This window comes from Falco rusticolus, chromosome 2, assembly GCF_015220075.1.
Source record: "Falco rusticolus isolate bFalRus1 chromosome 2, bFalRus1.pri, whole genome shotgun sequence".
Classification (NCBI taxonomy): Eukaryota; Metazoa; Chordata; class Aves; order Falconiformes; family Falconidae; genus Falco; species Falco rusticolus.
This window is the reverse complement of record NC_051188.1, coordinates 57352976-57369574: the sequence shown is the minus strand read 5'-3', so window position 1 is coordinate 57369574 and position 16599 is coordinate 57352976. Positions and strand designations below refer to the sequence as shown.

At 43.7% G+C, this 16599-nt stretch overlaps 1 protein-coding gene across 1 annotated transcript in view; it reads right to left on the bottom strand.

The window, feature by feature from the left end:
- The window catches only part of TM9SF2 (transmembrane 9 superfamily member 2), a 31491-nt gene extending 17333 nt beyond the window's left edge, over positions 1-14158 (bottom strand). Inside the window, exons 1-5 of the mRNA XM_037376693.1 lie at positions 13844-14158; positions 10351-10418; positions 9225-9318; positions 8373-8500; positions 947-1076 (exon numbers count right to left, since the gene is read on the bottom strand). Of these exons, the coding sequence (XP_037232590.1) occupies positions 947-1076; positions 8373-8500; positions 9225-9318; positions 10351-10418; positions 13844-13972 (549 nt within the window). The 5' untranslated portion in view covers positions 13973-14158. The remainder of the gene's footprint in view (positions 1-946; positions 1077-8372; positions 8501-9224; positions 9319-10350; positions 10419-13843) is intronic.
- Positions 14159-16599: the final 2441 nt, after the last annotated feature.

Below are 16599 nucleotides of genomic sequence, written 5' to 3'. Positions count from 1 at the left end.
GTTCTATCCCCACCCCTTTCTACAAAGCACCCTAATTAGAGAATAGTTATGTAGATGTTATATAGATGAAGTGCTCTTCTACAGTCCTTCAATTACTCCAAAGGTTATTTTCCTCTTACTAAAAACAAGTATTTAAAAAAGATTAAAAGAATATTGCCAGATTACATATCTGATCATAAATGCATCCATTCATATGGAGCCTCTGAAACCAATTAATTATGGAGGCATGGAAATAAAATTGAAAACAGCAGAAACTGTTGGTTTGGTAAGATCCATTAAGTAAAACCAACTCATCTGATAAAACCAAAAACCTGTTCCAGGTTCTCAGTGACCTCTCCACGGAGTTTTGTGGTAATCTAGACACCCTGGACTTTCTATTGCATTCTTATTTCCATAATGCTTACAGTGCATTCATCTGGACCTCCACCCATTAATCCAGCAGATCTGTCTCTCACAGTTTTGTTCACTCAGAAATCTTATATTCTGCCTTCTTCCATCAGCCCACACAGTTTTAGGGAAAGCAATCCTTCTGGAAGTATTAATTTCCATGCAGTGGTACATATATATCAATGAAAACCTGCTTCCATGAAAACACCTTTATACCACAAAAATGTAAAGTCCAAGCCTTCAAATGTTTAGGAAACGAAGGATGACATGGTTTTTTTTTCTCCTTCATCCTTTAAACGTATTAATGTTATGCATGTTCACCTCCTCTCTGTCTTTCAGAGCCCTTCTGTATTATGCAACAGAAGGAACCAAAGTTCTTAGGCTTAGGTGAGGCTTACAAATTGTGGTACTTGCAGAGATAACAAAACATCTAGTTTTAGGCAACAAGAGTTCTTAAGATAGTGAGAACTCACCATAGAAACATGACATAGGAGAAATGCCAGTCTTTAAATTAGTAAAAAGGGGGTTTTAAAAAATAATAATAATTGCATAAACATACATTAATAACACAGGCATCTTTTGGACGGCCATCTTCTGTAATGTAACAGCCAATGGGAAAACCAGGATTGCAGAACCTCTGACCATCTTCAACATCATAACACCAGGTCACAGGCATGTTGTCCACAATCCTGTAAGTGGCATAGTGACATTCCACAATCTTTCAAAATACACAGTATAATGGAAACAAAACCAGATTAATATTAATCTAACTTTGCTACATTCATTACTGGAAGCTTTAACTACAAGAATACTTCTTTTAAATCTTAACCCATGAAATTACACTGATTGCCAATCCAATTTCCAGATGAGATAAAAGCATGCAGCTCTTCAACTGAAACTTTATCTTTTTTTACAAAAAAAATATTTTAAAAATCAATCTATTTCTTTAGAAGGTGCCTTGGAAGGAGGAGGCTTACTCTGTGACCACCAAAACATTCTATTCACTGGACTAGTTTCTGAAGTCCCCTTATAGCCCAATACATAAAACTCCCACTCCAAAGTCCTAACAACTTCATTATGTTGTCTTTTAAAATGGCCAAAATCATCCACTAAACCAGCTAAAATGAACTTGATAATTTCAAGTTTAAGACAAAACACACACAAAAAAATACGTCTACACACATATTAATTCTCCAGCTTCCTCATTGATTTTCCATTGCAAAATACATTTTTCATGGCACTTTAAGCTAAAGTGCAAGGAGTTTTTTGTTCTTTTTTTGGTTTGGTTTGGGTTTTGGTTTTGGTGGGGGTTTTTTGCTATTTAAGTGAATTCCTGACCACTGACCTCAGCTGGAGTTCCCTGAGAGTATGCAGTATTTTAACTAGATGGTTTACATGAGTAAAAAATTGTAAGCCACCACACAGTTGGGAAAGCAATCACTTTCAAACCTCCCTCCATTGTCTACCTGCTGCTTTTATTTTATTGCCTCCCAAGATTTATATTCATATTAGCCATAAATCCTGAGCCCAGCAGGTTTATAGTTCAGTTTCAATGAAAAATTTCTGGAGGAATCCCACAACTCCATGAGCTGCAGAAAATTGTAAGACAGTAAGACAAGTATCCAACATGATACAAACAGTAGAAATGACAAAACCAAACCCATACTTACAAACATAGAGAAAAACACCCAAAATAGTGCCCTGTCCCTCTGTAAGAGGAACTACTAAAAAAACCCACACCCGTTCCTTTATGTTATAAAATGTTTTAACTAGCTAAAACATAAATCCCAAAAGAAGTAATTCAACGAATATTTAAAATTCAGCAGCTGCCTTTAGGGCAACACTAATTGCTTTAAGGCATGTTTTTAAAGGTCTATTAATAAACTTCACACATGAAGACATGAGACAAGTGCCACTTCTTGAAAAAAGAAATCCCACTGAAAGTTAACAACATACAGTTTTTGTAAAACTTATCAAGCTACTGAATATCCTTTACAATTACATGTCTTATCATTATAACCACTAGGCTATTAATGTTAACAGATACCTGATAACACCTCATTAGGAACTTTTGAATCCCTAATTAAGCACAGGAATTATGACTCCAGACAACAAACCCAAAGCATTATTTAGTCTGTTGTGTATTGTAACAGTCTTCTAAAGTAGCACTATTTCTTAAAGCACACCAACAGATGGGGCTAAAAAGAGCTGCTGCACCTGATGCCTTTGTTCACACAACATGAAGAGATCCCCATCACCCCTACCATTAGCTATCAGGCAGAAGTAGCAATGTTCTTAGCTCATACTGATACAGTGGAAGAGGTGAAGACAGGCCCTCCAAAACCACAGTTTCCAGGTTCTCAGGAGACTCCAAAGACTATCACAGTCACAGGCAGCATCAATGTCAACCAAATCCTATTCGCTTCACCATGTTGCTATGAGGTCCAATTGAGTTGCTAGTTAGGAGTTATTCCAGGTGCGGATTCATTACACTTGGACCGTATTGTATAAGGCCAATTGTATGAGGTTCAACTAGAAGTGCCGGGTCCTGCGCTTGGGTTACACCAGCCCCACACAGCACTACAGACTTGGGGCAGAGCAGCTGGAAAGCTGCCCGGTAGGAAAGGACCTGGGGGTGCTGGTTGACAGCCAGCTGGACGTGAGCCAGCAGTGTGCCCAGGTGGCCAAGGCCAGCAGCATCCTGGCTTGTGTCAGAAACAGTGTGGCCAGCAGGGCCAGGGCAGTGATTGTCCCCCTGCACTCAGCACTGGTGGGGCCGCATCTCAAATCCTGTGTTCAGGTTTGGGCCCCTCACTGCAAGAGGGACACTGAGGTGCTGGAACGTGTCCAGAGACAGGCAACGGAGCTGGTGAAGGGTCTGGGGCACAAGTCCTGTGAGGAGCGGCTGAGAGAACTGGGGTTGGTTAGCCTGGAGAAAAGGAGGCTGAGGGGAGACCTTACCACTCTCTACCACTACCTGAAAGGAGGTCATGACAAGATGGGTATCAGCCTCTTCTCCCAAGTATAACAAGCAATAGGAGAAGAAACAGACTCAAGTTGCACCAAGGCAGGTTTAGATTGCATATTAGGAAAAAATTCTGCACCAAAAGGGTTGCCAAGCACTGGAACAGGCTGCCCAGGGAAGTGGTTGAGACACTGTCCCTGGAAGTATTTAAAAGAAGTGTAGATGTGGCACTTAGGGACATTGTTAGTGGTGGACTTGACAGTGTTAGGTTATGTTTCTATTTGGTTTGTGTGTCAAGGTTTTGGTAGTGGGGGTGGCTTCTGTGAGAAGCTGCTAGAAGCTTCCACTATGTCCAACAGAACCAATACCAGCCAGCTCCAACACGGACCTGCTGCTGGCCAAGGGTGAGCCCATCAGCAACAGTGGTAGCACCTCTGGGCTAATATATTTCAGAAGGGAAGCGGGAGTGGGGTGGGGAGCAAGGAAGTGGTGCAATGGCAACTTCAGCCAGAGAGAGGAGTGAAAATATTCGTGAGAAACAACACTGCAGATACCCAGGTCAGGGAAGAAGGAGGGAGAAGAGATGCTCCTGGTATCAAAGCAGAGATTCCCCTGCAGCCCATGGAGGTTCACAGTGGAGCAGATACAGGCTGTGGAAGACCCCACACCAGTGGAGATGGATGCCCGAAGAAGGCTGTGATCCTGTGGGAAGCCCACGTGGGAGCAGGCTCCTGGCAGGACCTGTGGGCCCTGTGCAGAGAGGAGCCCACGCTGGAGCAGGTTTGCTGGCAGGGCTTGTGACCCTGCGGAGGACCCATGCTGGAACAGTCCGTTCCTGAAGTGCTGCACCCTGTGGAAGGGAGCCATGCTGGAGCAGTTCTTGAAGAATGTCAGCCTGAATGGCAGACCTCAGAAAGCTATGATCAATGGCACAGAGTCCAGCTGGAGCCTGTAGCCAGGGGTGTTCCCCAGGGGTCACTGCTGGGTCCAGTCCTGTTCAACATACTCATCAGTGACCTGGATGAAGGGACAGAGTGTGCCCTCAGCAAGTCTGCTGATGATACAAAGCTGGGAGCAGCGGCTGATACCCCTGAAGGCTGCACTGCTGTTCAGAGAGACCTGGACAGGCTGGAGAGCTGGGCAGAGAGGAACCCAATGAAGTTCCACAAAGGCCAGTGTAAGGTCCTGCCCGTGGGGAAGAACAACCCCGCACACCCGTACAGGCTGGGGGCTGACCTGCTGGAAGGCAGCTCTGTGGAGACGGACCCGGGAGTTCTGGTGGACAGCGAGTTGCCCCTGGGCCAGCAGTGTGCCCTGGTGGCCAAGCAGGCCAGTGGGTTCCTGGGGTGCATTAGGAGGAGCGTGGCCAGCGGGTTGAGGGAGGTGATCCTCTGCCCTAGTGAGACTGCATCTGGAGTACTGTGTGCCATTCTGGGCTCCCCAGTTCAAGAGAGACAGGGAACTGCTGGAAAGAGTCCAACAGAGGGCTACAAAGATGGTGAGGGGCCTAGAGCCACCTCCCTTATAAGGAAAGGCTGAGAGAGCTGGGCCTGTTTAGCCTGGAGAAGAGAAGATGAAAAGGGCATCTTACCAATTTCTACAAATATCTTAAGGGTCAGTGTCAGGAGAATGGGGCCAGGCTCTTTTCAGTGGTGCCCAGTGCCAGGACAAGGGGCAATGGGCACAAACTGAAACACAGGAAGTTACATCTGAATATGAGGAAAAACCTCTTTACCTCAAGGATGACACAGCACTGGAACAGGCTGCCCGGAGAGGTTGTGGAGTCTCCTTCTCCGGAGGTACTCAAAACCCACCTGGACATGATCCTATGCAACCTGCTCTAGGTGACCCTGCTTCTTTTAGTGGGGCTGGACTAGGTGATCTCCAGAGGTCCCTTCCAAGCCCAACCACTCTGTGATTCTGTAGGAAGTTCTCACGTTGAAGAAGTTCATGGACAACTGTCTCCCATGGAAGGGACCCCATGCTGGAGCAGGGAAAGAGCGTGAGAACTCCTCCTCCTGAGAAGGAAGGAGTGGCAGAGACAATATGTAATAAACTGACCGCAACCCCCATTTCGCATCCCGCTGTGCCACTGTGGGGGGAGGACGTAAAGGAAACAGGGAGTGAAGTTGAGCCCAGGAAGAAGGGAGGTATGGCGAGAAGGTGTTTTAAGATTTGAATTTATTTCTCATTACCCTACTGTGATTTGATTCATAATAAATTAAACCAGTTTCCCAAGTAGAATCTGTTTTGCCCACGATGGCAATTGCTGAGCGATCTCTCCCTGTCCTTATCTCGACCCATGAACCTTTCATTGTATGTTCTCTCCCCTGTCCAGCTGAGGAAGGGAGTGATAGAGTGGCTTTGGTGGTCACCTGGTGTAGAGCCAGGGTCAGCCCATCACACAGTTGGGCTTGGTGACCCTAAAGGTATTTTTCAACCTAAATGATTCTATGATTCCATATTTGGAATTTTACCTCCATAATATATGCTAGAGATACCTCTTGCTTTCGTTAGTATTTTAATTTCATTATCAAAACCAGGTAAAGCATTAATCTACTGCAAATGAGTTTGGCTGGAGTTAAGGCTTTCCCTTGCATCTTCTGCAGCAAAGACATACTGAGCTGCCTTCAAGCAGCAATGCTGGAACAAATTGATGGTTTAAGACGCAAATCATTTTTCACAGTTAATCTTCAAATTTAAAATGACTTGAAGAGATTATACATGTGGGCAAATATGCTATACAAAGGTGTTCTTATATGTCTCCCAAGAACATCTGGTTATGAACATTGTCAGCCAAGATACCAGTATGGCTGTTGAGTCCAATTCAGTATGTCAATTCCTAATCTTACTAAGTGGCTTTTAAAACCTTAAAAGTACTTTGCACCATCTGTGTTCCCCAGGAATTTTATGATAAATTGAAGCTGGATAATAAACCTCCACTAAATCCTCACTTATGCTACCTTGCTGATCCCTGTACAACATACCCCAGGACCACACATCATTCATCACAAAATCCAGCCACTTCCATTTTGTGAAGCTGTGGCTGAGAAGGATTATCATTACCAGACAGACATAAACAGGGGTTCTTCACGCCACTAGTTCTAAAGTTTTAGGGCAGTGGGCGTAGCAAAAAAATTAAATGTAGAAGTGCTATTAAAAGAACTAAGAATATATATATATAGTACCCTAAATTTAAAGGTAAGTTTTCACACTGAAACACAGAACTACATCTAACTAAAATCTGAACATTCCTGTCAAGTTAGTCATACCATCTAAAAAATATATTTAAATACACTAAACACATTTGTAATACAGTTTAAATCTAAGGGGGTGGGGGTGTGGAAACAGTCTAAAGTACTTGTCTGTGTGATTAGTTTTACATAGGTCTGTTTCAGTTTCTGTCAGCTTAAGTTTCAAGTTTTCCTAAAAAAAATTAATTTCTTTCAAAGAGTGACAGGATTATACCCTTGGGAAACTATTTTTCATCTATACACTAAAACATACACAAACTTTTAAAGCTGAAGCTTTATGCCAGACCAACATGCATCAGTGAAATGCAAAGTGGTGTAAATATTATAAATATATGCAGTATTTAATAGGAATATAACCAAATCCAGCATAGTTGAAGCTCTACTTATTTCAGCATTAGGTATATACACTTTGAATCCCTGCAAACGTAGCTGTACCTTTCAGGGTTTCTTTATTACTTCCTGGTTCACCTATGTGAACATATGGCTATTGCCTGTGAATCCTTCTGACCTGATCTGTCAGCTTCCAACTACACCAATTTTCAAGAGGTTCCCAGAAAGATTTACATCAGCAAGCCATAGTTTATCCCTGAAAAGGGATACCCCACATCAGTTCCCAAGAACTGTAGAAAATGCACTCATTGCCTTTCCAGCACAGGTAGCCATTTCAAAACCAAAGAAATGGAATGTGGCATGACAGAAAAACATTTAATGACAGTGGCAACATTTGATATTTCAACTGCATTTTTACTAACATACCCAGAAAGTTTTAATCTAACTAGACGAAGAACAAAATGTTTGTTTCTGTGAAACAGGGAACACATATTTGGAACCATATGGGCAACACTGGTTAATCATGCTCATGTATTACTTGCAAAGACACACCACAGGAACTCTGACAACCTCATCCCAAAGTTGTTCCTTCCACCCAAAGGCTGCTTTAGCACAGCATACCAACATACAAAAGCACTATATGAACACTGATAGCGTGGCTGGGTATTTTCAGTCTCAAGATGGAGACTGCTCAAAACATTTTCCAGCTCTCAGATGTCGGTGCAGAGCGTGGTGACAATCCTAACGGAAAATCAGCATGAGATTCAGCCGACACTTCAGCCCTGCCCCACCCTTAGTGCCCACTGGAAGAGGACCTCAACGAACAAACAGAAACAGAGCCCCAGCACGCTCCAAGATGACTCAGATGGTTACACAAGGACTCAGGAAAGGACCAAGTATTTGTGAGTTTCTCAAAATTATTTCATTGATTAATTTTCACTAACCACCTTTCACTTCCATATTCTATAAGAGAAACAAACTTTGCATAAAACTTTTGGAACCATTGATCCAATCTCCTGGACACTGCGTTTGAAGGGGAATGCAAAGGCTCTCGAGGAAAACAAAGACAACACAGTAACAGAATGAAGGTCCCTTAAGACTTTCCTCAAGCTAGGGCAGGATTAACTTGTACATTTACAGATGCAAAGAAATAGCAGTATTTTACAGTAAGCACGGAGGCAGCATAAAAAACACACAAGGCCTTGTGTTTGAAAACAGACTGATTTTCATTATACCAGGTGCTTATCCTTCAAGTGAAAGAATTTTTTTATGAAGAAAAACAATATAACATGTCTTGCAAGAACAGAAGGGGAATAGATTCAGTGCAAATACCTAGTGTTCAATCTGTATTACTTTGCAAACACAAAATGATAACCTAAATTTAATTAACACCAAAATACTAGGCTAACCATTTATGAATTTTGATATCAACTTACCAATGATGTTGATAATTCAGTAGCATACTTTTTTTCAAAAAGTCTAATTTCTGTTTATCTTCTGGCTTTGTGGTATCATATGTTTTTGTACAAACAGATTTACATGTCTCCTTCTTGTTGAATGTGAACTAAGAAAAATGAAAGACATATGAGCAAAAAACTTCTTTGCATCATTTCAGCATTTAACAAGTTTCTCCCATGCATTTATAATTGCCTGTACTACTATAATAAAACCACCTAACAAATTACGAAGACTACATATATTAACCCTCCAGAGGAGGTTTTTACATCAGTGTGTGCGCTATAAAACCCTCCTGTGGTCACTGTAGGAGCCCTACACTAAGAGCTCCCTGTTACTGGTAAAAACTGTTTTCTGCAACAATTTAACAGACAAGTCATTTGGCCTCACAGCAGCAATGCTGTCCCAGGCAGATTCAATTGATAACTTTCTCTCCTACTACATGTAGGACAGAAGGCAAGAGCTTCAGTCACCAGAAGACAAGCTGGCTAACACCATTTCCAATTCTTCCATTTTACAGCTGTGGTGCTTTCAGATCTGGTTCCAATAAATAATACTCAATTCTCTCTAATAAAGGGACAGCTGAGGAGCAATCAGGTTTTGGCAGGTTCCAAAGAGAGAAGATAACCTCCAGGGCACTTGAGGCTACAGCTTCATGATGCAAAGTGCACAGTTACAATTAGATTAAATTGACAGACTTCTATTATGTGGAATTTCAGATTTTGAACCTCATTGGAGGCAAAGCCCTTGTGAAGAGGATCTTCAAGGTTCTCATCTCCTTTGGTTACATTTGAACGTATGTATTACCGAACACCCCTTGTCAGAGAACAAACCCTGTAAGGAGATGGTTCTATCCTCTCTCCAAACAATACTTGGCCAAGGTTTTCAGAGGGACGCTTCTTCCCTTCCGCTTGACAAAAATCAAACCTGAATTAGAGAAAAGATACAGAAGTTAATAAAATATTCTCAGCTGCAAATATTAGACCTCAAACCGTGCTCCCAAATCAACCCCTTCACCACACGTAAAGGAACTATACAGCTTTCCTTCTAGACAACAGTTTCTTCCCTGAACCTGCAAAGTGTGAAAATCACAGTCCCATTTTGAAACAAACAAAACAAAACCAATAATCAAACCTCTTAATCAGCTATTTCAGAGCTCAGTTTATATGAAACGTAGCATAATAATTTCCTTAAATAATTAGAATTTTCCTGTTTGAACAGGGATTTTAGCCAAGAATTAAACTTTCATAAGAGTTTCATGATGGCTCTGAGAGAAAAGCATGCAGGCCAGATTCTCGGGCAGGAGGAATAATAAAAGCAAAAAAAAAAAGCCAAACCAAAAAAACCCACACACATTTTTCCAGCCTAATTTCAAGTATATCACATCTGTATGCATTAAAGTGTAGACATAACTAGTGCTTAACCTCTCCAAGGTTAACAGTCAAACTATTCCTTGAAGTAACAACTTTACCTAAAGGTACTAGGCACTGATACATTTTGTGCACTCCTATGCTGTGTACTAAGAAAACATTTAACACCTCATTAAGATAATTGATGGGAAGTTCACACCTCATTACCACTTTAACTCATCTGGCTATAGGCAACTAAAGACAGTAGTAATACTTTGATCTATAAAGTGACAACTAATGCAGAAGAGTAAGTATTATATACACACACACATTTTAAACTGCTAAAGCAGTGATCCGACCTACATGAGGGCCTAAAAATCCAGGCACTACTTCTACAGTATGAGCAAAGACAACTGAGAAGTAAGCAATGTATGCATCTATCTGCTCATTGAAAATTCTGTATCTGCAAACTTATGTCAGCAAAATGGATAGATATTCCTCACTGGCATATTACTGTAGCAAGATCTAGATAATAGTTTTCAGGTAAGTTAAATTCACCTTTTTGGAAGAACTGACAACTACAATGACATAAACAGTATAATATACTTACGCAGTATATTCGTAGGGAAGGACAGACTCTACAGAGTCAAGCCTGTTCACAAACAGCTCGATTCCAGACTGAAAGAGTGGAGATAATCAGCAGTTATATTAAAGCACTTCTTCAATTCCTACAGATATATTTCAACAGATTTGTGTGAATAAGATAAAGGAAAGCTGAAAATGTAAGATTTGTGTAATTATGTCTTGAAATGTAGAATCTATGTGTAATGAACTGTATCTCCTGAGAGCTTAAGTAAAACACTATCTAATCATCACAAAAACAGTGACACGACAAAACAAACCACTTTAAGGCTAACAAAACCATTCAAACTACAAGATAGCAAGGAATCATGCACAAGAATTACCACAGCTGCCAGTGTTTTAATGTACCGTACAGCTGTATTAGTCATCACCACAACTTTGTGTAATAGAAGTCTTAAAAGAACATGAAAAATATAATTAAGCTGCTCCACAATTTTATCTATGTAGCAACTGAAAACTGAACTATGAGGATTTAAACAACGTATTCAGACTGATACACTATTTTAAATTTGAACAGAAGCTCTTTCCAAAGAGAAGGTAAGGATATCCATATTCACCTTCTTATAAAAGTTTATCGATAACTCTAGCAACTCTTGCATAAGAGCGTGAAATTCAGTCTGCTGTGGTTTCATACTAGTTTGGTCTATACACATTAGTTATCGACAGGGTAACCTGCTGCTACAGAAAGGAAGAGGTGTCTCACTGTTCCTTCTTAGTCTCAGAATCCTTTCCCTTATTCTAGTCCCACAGTCCCAGTACACTCCAACTGTTTAACTTACGCTGTTTTTGGCAGTTACCTGCTTGCACAGTAAATCAATTCAACTGGCTAAAACAGTAAAAGACTTACCCCACAAATTTTTAAAGAGCAGTTTTTAGCAGCATGGCAAGTTGAACTGTGTTACTGCGCAATCAGACAAGAGCTGGAGACAGGAAGAGGAAGGCGAGTGCTTTCAGGAACAAGCAAGCCACCTATTTTTTGAATGCTTTCAACAGCAAGCCACCTATTTTCTCACCAAGCAGCAAGAAATTAGACCACCTCAGTTGGTCACAGAACCATGGCCTCAGATTAGCTTTTTTTCATTGGAAGGGCAGATTTAACCGAATGCTCCAATTTTGCATGCAAAGTATAAGCATTACTGTAGATCAGCATCTTTAACACACAGTTTCCCATACAACAGCATGATCCCTTTGGAGTCATCAGTATTTTTTTTAAACTGAGTAAGGATGCTGAATGTTCAGGCAAGAGTTACCATTTCAGTCTGCACAGATCACATCTCATTTCTGATGATACTCCAACCAGAAACAGGAAAAGCAGCCAAACTGACTTTGCCCAAGCAGATTAGCAAACAGCTTGGAGGAAGGGGGAAAGTCACGAGTCTCATCATTCTTGTACTGTTAGCTATGTGCCCACATGTCCACTAACATCATCCAATGTTGCCAATATAGGACAGGAGATCCACAGAGATTGTAATAGATAAAAGGTACCATTTAGTGGAACTAAATCCTCAAGGCAGAGGAAAGCCCAATATTATTACTGACATCATAATCAACAGTGACAACAGTAAGAAATCCATGAGAATATGTAAAAAATTGTTATCCAGTAAGCTTAGTTTTACCCACTTACGTAAATATTATGATATAGCAATTATCTGATCACATATTGTCTCTCCTCATGAGGGACCAGACTACATTCAGTTGCAGACTACATGGAGAAAACGAGATGTGAAGAGTGATTTAGACTTCTCCATGTGGCTAAGTCTCACTTACTACATAAATTCGCTGGCACGAGGCAGAGAAATATAAGAGGTGGCTAATTTAAAAAAAGATATTTTTGCAGTAATACACCTGTCAAGGTTATCCTGTAACGTTCAGCTAGCCACTGGTGGTAGATTTACATTACCTAAGCACTTCACATTTACAAAATAATGAGACAAATGTTTTGTACACATTATATGAGGGAAAAAAACATAGAGACATCTGAGAAAGATCACCCCAGAAGTGCCTCAAGTTGGTTACAAAAGACAGTGTGCAATGGTTTACCTGACTTAAGAAAAAATAAAAATAAAAAAATCCTTCTGCCACAATCCTAGCTTATAGCGGGAATAATTAAACACAGCCATGTTCTTCAGGGATGTTGTGAAAAACTACAAACTGCAGCTTGTCTTAGCCTGTATCTGAAGCAAAATAATCCTTAAGAGGGTAGTACAGCACTGCAACAGGTCACCCAGGGAGGTGATGGACGCTTCAGTGCTTGGACGTTTTCAAGGCTTGCTGAAACAAAGGTAGAGCTGAGCTGATCTAGTGTTGGCAACAGTCATGCTTCATGACCTCCTGAGGTCACTTCCAAACACCATTTCTATGATCCTATAAAAAAATGTCCACTGAATGTTTTACTACAACAGAAGCGGCATGGAAACAAGAGTGAAAAAATCCACAGCTATGTATTAGGAGCAAGACTTGGCTGGTCTGAATGGACCAATACACTTAAAGAAGGGAAAAGACACTTCTAGCAACTACGCATCTGTTATATGATTGGCTTATTACCCACTCTACTGGTTCATGACAAGAAAACGGATAAGGTGCAAGGTATTTGCCAAAAGCATACAGTCTAAATAGACTTATTCTGAAGAATCATGGACCAGTGTCTCGTGTAACAGAGATTATAGAGATATTATAATAATATAGTAATATAGAGAGATTATAAAGTGTGGGATAGCCACTTTCAGCAGCAGAGCAATGGGCCATAAAAGCGACTGGTCTTGAACTTTCTCATTCAAGTCTCAAAGCACACTTTAGTGTAATTTCCACCACAGTAGCTGCAAACAACCTCTAAAGTTCACACAATGGAGCAAAGACTATTGTAAGTACAGACCTCCGACCTGACAACATCCTTACAAACAAGTACTTTGGTTACCTGAACGTTGCTTACCACTTACGTGGGCACAAAAATAAGTTTAAGCTTCACTTGAGGCTCTGGGGCCTAGAAGCCCCTACACTTCAGATTCCTACAGCCAGGAAAGCGTCACTGCACGCCTGCCTTGGTTTTATACCTGCTTGCAGCCACCGGCTGCTGCCTCCTGCCAACAGTCGCACCCAGCCCCAGCTCGACCTGTCGCTGCCAGCCCTCCCGCTGCCTTCCCACACGCATTCAAACGGGCCCGAGAGACCAGCGGCCGGAGCCGCCTCCTCCCGCAACGCCACCGTCACCCACAGCCCCGACCCTGACGATCGCAGGGGGAACTGAAACACGCGTCCCTGTCGCAACAGGCCCTGGGCCGCCTGGCACGTTACAACCAGGCAGCTGCAAACCCTCCAGGAACCCCCCCAGCCCACGCACAGCCCCCCGGCAGGAGGGCTCCAGCCAGGCCGCGCCCCAGCCCGACTGCAGGGGCGCGGGCGGCGCCCGGGCCTCCCCCCTTCCCCTCCCCTCGGCGCGGCGGGCCCCAGCCCCCCGGGCCCACCTTGCACTCGGGCTTCTCCTTGCCGGCCTCGCAGAAGTTGACGGGCGCCAGGCCCGGCAGGTAGAAGGCGGCGGCGGGGAGCGCAACCGCCGCCAGCGCCGCGGCGACGAGGAGCGGCCGCAGGGCCATGGCGGGGCGGCGGGGGGCGCGGCGGGGGTGCGCGGCGGAGGGCGGCGGGGGGAGGGTCCCTGGACGCCTCTGGCGCGCGCCCGCGGCGGCAACGGTCGCGGCTTCGCCTCCCCCCGCCCTGACGGCCGCCACTTCCGGCTTCTCGCGCGCGCGACACGTCACCCCGCGCGGGCCGCCTGACGAGCGGGGAGGGGGCGGGGGCGGGGCTGGCTCGCGCGCCGAGCCCGGGCCGGGCAGTGCGCGTTCCCTTCCGGGGGAGCGCCCGGCCTGCCCCGGTCGCTACGGCAGCGCGGCACCCTCCGGCGGCAGCGGCGCGGCAGGCGGCAGCCACCGCGGCCGGCCCGGCCCTCCCTTGCCTCCCCAGCGGCCCCAGCCCTCCCCGGGAGCGCGAGGGGCCGCCCCGGCCGCCGAGGAACGGCGGGGGAATGCCCACGGGCCCAGCGGCCGTTCGGGATCCCCGCCTGGGCGGTCCCAGTGACACCTGGCCCCGCTCCCGGTCAGGCAGCGGTGGCTTTCGCGGCTGTTCAGCGGTCTTTGCTCCTTTGAAGATATAGTTGGCCTTTCTAATTCGCAAGGGTTCCACTACGGTTTTTAAACTGAACTTGGAGCGAGACCTACCGACGGCTGAGTGGAGCCAGGGAGGAGACGGACAGGTGTCGACTGTGGTGGACATCCATTACAGCTCGGCGTTCGGAACAGCCTGGATCCGCGTTCCCTCGGTGGCACTGATGGCTGCCGTCATGTGGCGTGATCTACCAGGAAAAAATCCCCACCAAAAAAAACCCCAACCCTATAGGAGGGGCAGACGTAAAACTTCTGTTGTCTTGATACTGTGGGAGAGGACATGGCTCTGATTCTCATTTTACCTTTCCCTATTTCCTAATATTTTCCATCGGTTCGGGTTTGTGCAGTTTTAGAAACTCCAAACGACAGCCTCTAATGAAAAATGGTGTTTATAAATGTTGCAGTGTTTCCACTTGTTTCCTTGGTTCTCATAACATCTTTCGTTTCCTTTCTTCCATTTATTACTGGCTTTGGGGGTATACCTGTTGCTCATGTAATCCCATACATAGGCAAGGTCTTTAGGCAGCTAAGGTATTGCTAGTAAAGTCAGTAAGGAAGGAGTGGGGCTGTCAAAGGGATGGCCTGTCTGTATCCTGCAACGCAACATACCAGTGCCTGCAAAAGCAGTGAATGAGATACCTGGGTACAGTGGCTGGCCTGTCCGTGGCAGGGTGGAGCTTCACGGTGGTTAATTCACGTGGCATCCAGCCAGATGCAGGGCTGAGCTGAGCACCTAAGCCCTGGGCCACATAATGTAGTCCTTAGGTAAGGTTATTTTGCAATATTTTTATGTATTTTCTACATTACATAAGCTGTGCGTCATTTTAGATAAATACATTTTAATTATAACATTATATACATCAGGTATTTTTGAACTCTCTACATATTAAAATTTCTGAGTTGTTCATCAACCTTTCTCATTCCTAGGTCTAATTTCGGCTTGTCTCATCCTGTAGATATCCTAAGAGCACAATTATAAGATCAAGCCCTGTGACAAGCACAGCTGGAGAAGAAATCCCAGTTCCCTCTTTTTATTTAAAATTACTCACGGTTAGGGTAATCAGGTTGTAAATGACCCAAGTTCAGTTTCTCTTCTGCCACAAGGGAGTTCAAACGTATCTCCCATTTCCCAGGTTAATATTCCAGGCAAATTACTTTTGTGGGCCTAATTCCATTCCTTTGCATGAGAGAATATTTAAAAGCCTTTGCCCATTTAATCCTCATCTTCCCTGAGAACGCTCCAAAAGCTGCACGATGAGTAGGAGTTGCAGTGTGCTTTGTGACCTGTTTAAATCCCTTGTCTGACTCTGCCCTAGTGACTACAAAACCTGCTGACTCAGAGCAGTTTTTAATGGGTGCTCTGCCAGTTGGTCCAAACAGCGTTTCAGTGGATGTGATGCTGTATGCTATGATGCTCCCTCCTCTCTGCTCGACAAAGGTGATGTGGAAAAACAGTTTGTAGGCTGTGTTATTAATTCAATATTACAACTGGTTTTAAGCAACTATAACCATGGGTTATAATCCCAGGAATGGCTATGGTCCTTGAGATCCACTTTCAGCCTGGGCAAACCCCATCTTTTCTAATTTAATGAGATCTTCAGTGGGAAATTGCTTGATAACTTCTGTTTTTAAATTGCCCTGCTACAGGTTTTACAGCCATAGGCTACAATTCAGGGTGTGCGGTTTTTCAGGGTGTGCGGTTTTAGTACCAGAAGAACAAGTATCACAAGTTTTATCATCCGAAATTCCAAGCTTATGCAAGACTGTGAAGTAAAACACAGGAAAAATTACTTTCAAAGATTAATGAACCAACAGAAGCCAAAGTGAAAGAACAGCCTGGGGCTGGGGTTTTTCCTGAGAAATTCTTGTGTTAAGAAAATACAAATATAAGCATATGGAGTGGTAAGAAAGTGCTGGGAAAATAAGTGTCACTTCTTGAGAAATGTTACCCTTCATTTTATCAGAAACTGTTGCAAAGAGCTTTTGCGGCTGCTGTGGTGCTTCTTACCTTTCACTGCTTGTGTCTGGGCTGTGAGGGGTGCCTCTTTCATTTGGGGATTCAC